Consider the following 6,822-nt stretch of genomic DNA (forward strand, 5'->3'; position numbering starts at 1 on the left):
AAACTTCAACCTGATTTTACTTCTTTAATTTTCTCTCAATAAACACTGCATAAATATCGAACCAGAAGTTTCCTTTGGATTAATTGCCAAAATTTAAGCATGATCGATTTTTTAGTTGTATACTGCAATTGAACATGTGCTTGAATCTATCACAGTGGGTGTGTATTGACCTAAAACAAATAAGAGTAACAGCCTCAACTAGTGTGCCTCTAATTCCCCATATTAATCATGAAAGCTATTAATACTTGTTTCATCATTTTGATATTGAGACAAATGGTCACCTTTTTTGACCTGAATAGGTAAAAAAAAATTTAAAAACTTAAAATCATGATCAGAATGTTGTGCTTTGCCCTCTTCAATTCTTTCTCTTACAGCACGTGGACACCTTGTCCCTATCACCCCGATCTATCTCCCTATAACAATAAAAAGGTAGAATATGCACCAAGCCATAAGTAATGCGCATCAAGTAAAGATATTTTTAATTGAAGTGTACGTTTCATGGTATTCAATCATTGCATATTTTTTTCCATTTGGAAACAAGTAACCTCAGTTTCCGAGACAATGAAGAGGACCAGGCGACATGAGGGGCAATTGGCTTCCTACACACAATGAGTCCGTCACAATGCTCCAGATCAAACAGCGACTTAAGAGCTGGACATTCAAGATGAATTGAGGGTGGTGTTGGGATGGTAATCAAGAAATTATTGGTCAAAATCAACCACAAACCATTCCAAGAAACAACTTTCACACAAAATAAATAACTTAGCTAAAACTGGACGAAGCAACAATTATTGCGGTGTGAAAACAACCACATTTGCGAGATAAGAGTTATTACGAGACGTAATTCATGCATGATCAAAATCTTTATTTGGGAGACATTTATTTAGTTATGTACGATGTTGAAGAAGTGAACATCATATCATGGAAGGGATAGAAGTTACCATACTGTTTAAGAAAGTAATTCTTTGAGCGGTGGCTGAACTTGGCCCAAATTGACTTTCATAATATAATAATTAAACATTTATTACTTTAACTGATTGCTCACAAATAAGCATACTCTTCCTCGAAGACTAAAATGATGTCAGGGGGACGTAAGTGGATTATTATTGACATGGAGTTTACAACATCCAATTAAAAGAACATGGTAATACCCAAGAATAATCCGGACTAGAACTGAAATATCTGGTTCAGGTTGTCTCCTTTAAATGAATTGAATGCGTAATGAACAATAAACTAACTATATTTTATTATACATTTGTATCAAATATCACCTACAAACTTTATTCTTTAATTAACTTCACTCGAGGGTCATCTGGCCGATAAACTGAAACAGGAAAAATAACATTTTTGTAAATCTCGACATAATTATGATACAAAAACAAAAGTTTTGTTCTAATCTGTTCACAATTGTTGATACCTGTGTACTCATTCTTGTATCTTTTATTGTCTCCATCTTTCGAATAATATATGTACAAGCCAGAAACCCCCAATGCCAATCCTGAAAACAAATATTGACTTAAATTTGAAGCCTCGACAAAACAATCAAACTCCTGTCCTTATCAATTGTTCTTTAACGTTAATTCAATCTCATTCGTTCTTACCGAGTATTGCTATTCCAGAGGAAGCAATAACTTCCGGAATTTCATTCCATCCTCTCTTCAACAGGCCCACAACTTGAAATTAAAACAAAGACAATTTCAATTAAAGCCCGGAATCATCAAAACGAGTAAGAATCACTATTTTTTCGTAATTAAACCGTTTCTTTGTGTACCTCCTCGAGAAGTTCCTGCAGTGGCTGCCATATTTGATAGTGATGGACAAAGTTGAATAACAAAAGGCGAAAACAAAAGAAATTTCTTACATTTGTCAACTGTTTTGAAAATATCACAAAACTACCAAGTCGTACGTGAGCGGTGTTTATCAATGTTAGTGAAAACGCGAAGGAAGAGCCTTTCATGTACTACTGTTTATTAATGGATAAACAATATTATGGAATAATTTGTAAACTTCCCATGTATTTTCTCCTCGGTTGAGGATTGTTTATTTTCATGTGCAGCCCATAATGAAACGTGTGAATTTGAAGTAAAGTGCCGTAGCCCGTTTGAAAAGTTCTCTTTATTCCTCCAGAAACTATGCCTTCCGGTAAAGGAAAAGGTTTGAAGCATAGCAAAAGGCAAAAACCCGGTAAAGATTTTCGAAATCCTGGAACCTCAAGAAAAAGAACAGATAGATGGAACGAAGTTGAGGACTCGTCCGAAAATTTCGAAATAAATAAAATTTCGTTAGATAGTTCAGAAAATGAAGGAGATTCCGGTAAGTACATGATTAAATATTATAATTTAATAAATGGAGATGGTGAAACTTGTTTTGATGTTGTATCTTCGTAGAGGATTCTTCTGGAGAAGAGAAGGAAAGAGTAACAAGAGCCCCATTCCCAGTAGCAATGTGGGACATGGAGCAGTGCGATCCAAAAAAATGTTCTGGCCGAAAGTTAGCACGCCATGGACTAGTCCGAACTCTCAAAATTGGCCAGCGGTTCAGTGGTATCACCCTTACACCGGCTGCAGAAAAGGTATCTACCGAAAATTAATGTTACCCCGAGCTTTTGAGTGTGGAGTTTGTGTCATGGCACTTCTGAGTGGGATTGATCGATTGGGTTGAGTTGTTGGAAGACTGTCTGAAGAGTCAGCAGTGGTGACAAGCGTGAAGAGTGCATAATCAATTTAATGAGGACAGCCGCGCCATATTGTCATTCCAGGTAATGGGAATCCCTATTTTAATGAGAATAGTCTGACTCAGTCATTTAATTAGTTAAGAATGTGTATACTTTCTTTTTTGGAAATAATTCCTACCAATATATTGCATCAACTTCAAATTTGCCCTTCCAAATTTGAAAAAGATTTGCCATCATCATGTTGGGTTCAGTCCTACCATAAGTGGTGACTGCGCTAGAAATTGCACACGGACAATCGCGTAGTGGCTAAGGGTTTTTTTCTGGTGGAGGACAGTGTATAGAAACCATATGAGTGTTTTCTCTGGATTGCAAAAGTTGATGAAGTTTAGTTGTAATTTGTAAAAGTGATTCTATTGTATTCTACAGAATTATTTACTGGAGGAACTAAGAGAGCTATCTCATAAATTCATACAAATAGTTGGTGTACCCAAAAGAAAATATTTCAAACTTTATTTTAGATCTTAGACCCAGGGGCGGTCACTAATTTCTCAGTTCGCCTCTCCTCAGTTATTTTATCTTCTCCGTGTCCATAGGAACTTGTATGTTTGAAATATTAAATACTTATGAGAAAATCTAGAAAAAAATTTAATGCGTGTGTGGTTTCCATCTTAAGCACTGTTTTTCCACCGAAATGCTGTATTCACCAAGGGGTGAACTTGAGTGCTCTAGGTCTAGTTATATATTTTGTTAACAATCACTGACCTGAAGTCACAGCTGTACACCAACGAATTTATTTTTGGTTTGGGAAATGCAGTATTGTTTTATGTAATAATTCATGAGCCCATCGGTTTTATTGCCAAATATGCTGAAATCCTCTTTAACTCTTTATTTCTAGTGCATATCTCTTTCTGATCGAGCTATTGCCAGTGAATTGGGAGTTTCTGTTGTGGACTGCTCATGGGCATGGGTAATGAACGGAGAGAATTTGAGCGGCCCCATTAAGAAGGCTGCACCTGGGAGACATCCTCGTCTACTGCCCTTCCTCGTGGCAGCAAATCCAGTCAATTATGGCCGACCATGTCAGCTGTCCTGTGTTGAAGCATATGCTGCTGCTTTTTACATAATGGGTGAGTCCTGCTAACTTTGATATCATTCAGCACTTTCAAGAAGTGTTGAGAGAGAAACTCGAAGGGAGGAAGTCTGTACTTAATCTGTATGATCAGTAATTGGACTTCAGAAGTACATTGTGTTGCATTTATTTTTAAAATCATAATAATATATTCACGTTTACGAGTCCTTTACACCTTAAGTCGTTTAGATAAGTCCGGGATTGCATGGCTGTAGGGCACAGTGTGGGTTTAGAATTCGTTCCATTATTGTCTCTTGTGATCACTTATCTTACCAAACTAAAGTTCAGACGTATGATTTGTGTATTTTTTGTTCAAAGAGTTCATTGCAAAAACGTCCCAGAAGAAAAAACCCACTATCAGAGAATAAAAATACAGGGTTGCACCCAAAAGTGGTAGGACTGATTTTCTCTGGCGCGAACGGAGCGGTGGAGGGGGGTCTGCCTGTCAGGGTAAGGTGGAGGGGGCTCTTAGCAACAGACTGACACCAACCTCAGTCGCCTGCGGGCTGTCATTGAGTGAGGACACCATTTTTAGTGAAGCAAGTTTTTTGTCCACGTCGAAAAACAAAATGAATCTGAACCTAGAGCAACGTTATTCCGTGAAGTTTTGTGCGAAACTCGGGAAGACGGCAACTGAGACCCTCGATCTGATCAAGCAGGATTATGGGGACACTTCCTTAAGCCATTCCACAGTATTTGAGTGGCACAAGTCGTTTAAACAGGGTAGGGAGCTCGTTGAAGACGACCATCACTCCGGAGGGCCGTCGACGGCAAGAACCGACACGAATGTGGACAGAGAGAGGACACTGCTGAACACAGACCGACGCTTAACCAGTGAAGAAATTGCAGACCAGTTGGGTCTGTCTGCATCCAACGTCCAACGCATTATTTCACAGGATTTGGCCATGCGCAAGGTGTGCGCCAAGATGGTGCCGAAAATTCTGCCATGGCGCGCTCGTCATGGCAGAATTTTCGGCACCATCTTGGCCATTGGCGTGCTCCTGGCCAAATACGGCATTGCCACGTTGCCGCACCCGCCCTATTCTCCCGATCTGGAACCACCGGACTTCTTCTTCTTCCCCATGATGAAAAGACAGCTCAAGGGACGACGTTTTGACTCGATGCAGGCCGTTCAAGAGGCTTCGACGAAGGTCATCAACGGCATCCCCAAAGAAAATTTCCAGCGGGCGTACGGGGAATGGGAGCAATGTCATACTAAGTGTGTAGCAGCTGAAGGAGCATACTTTGAAGGTTATTAAGTCGATGTAAGTATATCGTCAATAAAATTCTTGTAAAAAAATCAGTCCTACCACTTTTGGGTGCGACCCTGTAGCAGTAGAAGTGAAAAATAAAATCATTGAAAAGCAAGAGCAAGGTGTGAGCACAGTTGATCCAGTACGCACATCAACAGTCAGTCTACGTGAGCGATTTTAACTGCCCTCGAGAGCAAGGACAAGATTAAGGAGATGGATGCTTCAAAGGGAGAGGCAAGAATATTTACACAACGGTTACATATTCTCAACGATGTTGAAAAGGTTGCTTCCCAAGTGGATCAATGAAAAGCAATTGCAAGGCAACAGCGGCACTATTAATGAGAATATAATTCGGAGAAAGACAACAGAAATTTTTGCTGACCTCATTGAGGAGATGCCAGAATTATCAATGGCCAAGAAAGAAGTATTTATAGGAATCCGTTGGTGATTGGAGTTCAAGAGAAGAACCGGCAGCCACGATGTGAAGGTCCATGGTGGCACAGAGGCAGCAGAGAACTTCATCCGTGACTTCAAGCGGCTCGTAGATTCTGAGGGCTACCTGCCATTACATGTTTTTAATTGTGACAAGACGATTCTTTAAGGGGAAAAGATGCTGAGGCAAACCAATATAACAGCAGAACGCATTGCCTGGCCTCTGGCCAATGAAAGACTCTCTCTCGCTGCTATTTCGTGTACCTCTGCGAGTGGCAATGAGAAAATTAAACTCCCAATTGTTCACCATTCAGAAACTCCATGAACCTTCAATGAATTGAAATAGCAAATTGAATTCGCATTCCAAAATAGAAGAGGACACGAGAGAGTTAAAATTCTTTAAATATATATGTATATATATATATATGTGTATACAATTTTTTAGTACTTTTTCCAGCATGAAATGCATTGTTATATTTTACTATATTTTGTTTGGAAAAATTGTTTCGTTTAAAGAGTCTGGAGTGACTTATGCTCGTTAAGCAAGGTTCCACTGTGCATAAATATTAATGTGCATTCGGGTTGATTATTGTTATTGGTGTATAATTATAGGCCTCTTTATTTCATAGTTTTTGGGAATACCTATGCATTTATTCTTCATGTTTCATAAATGTGCATTGATGGCATCTCGTCCCTGAAACGTGATGCTTTGGCTATGCCTTTTTGCTTGTTGTATACCTGAATGAGAATTGTATTTTTTTTTCTCTCCCTCACCACTTCCGAGCAGGTTATCAGCGTGAAGCGTCTCTGTACCTGAGCAAGTTTAAGTGGGGAAAATCATTCATTGACCTGAACAAAGACATTCTTGATGAGTATGCCAAATGTGAAAGTGGTGATGACATTATAAAAGCGCAGGAAACCTTTCTGGAAAAGGAACGTCAGAAGCGAGAAGATCGGAATGGTAATTGAAATGGATTTAGCCATTTATCCCTAGTATACTATATCAAAGTTATATTGGTGAAATAAAGATATTCATTTCTCTTTTACTGAAATTTGTATTCATGAGGACTTTAAATTCTTTGAAATGTTTACTACTCTATGTTAATTCTACCTTCAGTGTTGATTCTACCTTGAACTCCTAAATCTATATTGAAACTTTCACAATTATATTTGGCGTTGCATTTTCAGATTTACCAGATTATCCAGAATCTTCATCAGAGGAAGAAGATGATGAAGTCATTGTTGAACAGAATACATCAGGCTAAATGATGCAAACTACTTAAGTACTTGTTAGAATTTCTATAAAAATAAAATTATTTTAATTAAGCTTCTGA

At 38.6% G+C, this 6,822-nt stretch overlaps 2 protein-coding genes across 7 annotated transcripts; one reads left to right on the plus strand and one right to left on the minus strand.

The window, feature by feature from the left end:
• Window positions 1-1,222: 1,222 nt before the first annotated feature.
• Window positions 1,223-1,820, minus strand: NdufA3 (NADH:ubiquinone oxidoreductase subunit A3). Its single transcript, XM_071594797.1, has 4 exons — window positions 1,772-1,820; window positions 1,602-1,673; window positions 1,418-1,498; window positions 1,223-1,324 (listed from the first exon to the last, which is right to left on the minus strand). Exons 1-4 carry the CDS (start codon window positions 1,800-1,802, stop codon window positions 1,281-1,283), a joined length of 228 nt encoding a protein of 75 aa, XP_071450898.1. The 5' UTR covers window positions 1,803-1,820; the 3' UTR covers window positions 1,223-1,280.
• An 18-nt stretch (window positions 1,821-1,838) lies between these two features.
• LOC139696174 (18S rRNA aminocarboxypropyltransferase) lies at window positions 1,839-6,822 on the plus strand. 6 transcript variants are annotated; one of them, XM_071594851.1, is made up of 6 exons: window positions 1,839-1,925; window positions 2,128-2,313; window positions 2,388-2,572; window positions 3,570-3,801; window positions 6,276-6,449; window positions 6,677-6,822. In XM_071594851.1, the coding sequence occupies exons 2-6, from the start codon at window positions 2,133-2,135 to the stop codon at window positions 6,751-6,753; spliced, it is 849 nt and encodes a 282-aa protein (XP_071450952.1). In that variant the 5' UTR covers window positions 1,839-1,925; window positions 2,128-2,132; the 3' UTR covers window positions 6,754-6,822. The 6 variants fall into 6 exon arrangements, with proteins under 6 accessions (XP_071450952.1, XP_071450910.1, XP_071450935.1 ...); XM_071594809.1 differs by having other exon boundaries at window positions 1,884-2,014; XM_071594834.1 differs by having other exon boundaries at window positions 1,884-2,001.

This window comes from Hetaerina americana, unplaced genomic scaffold, assembly GCF_022747635.1.
Source record: "Hetaerina americana unplaced genomic scaffold, ioHetAmer1.1.p SCAF_1, whole genome shotgun sequence".
In the NCBI taxonomy this organism is placed as follows: Eukaryota; Metazoa; Arthropoda; class Insecta; order Odonata; family Calopterygidae; genus Hetaerina; species Hetaerina americana.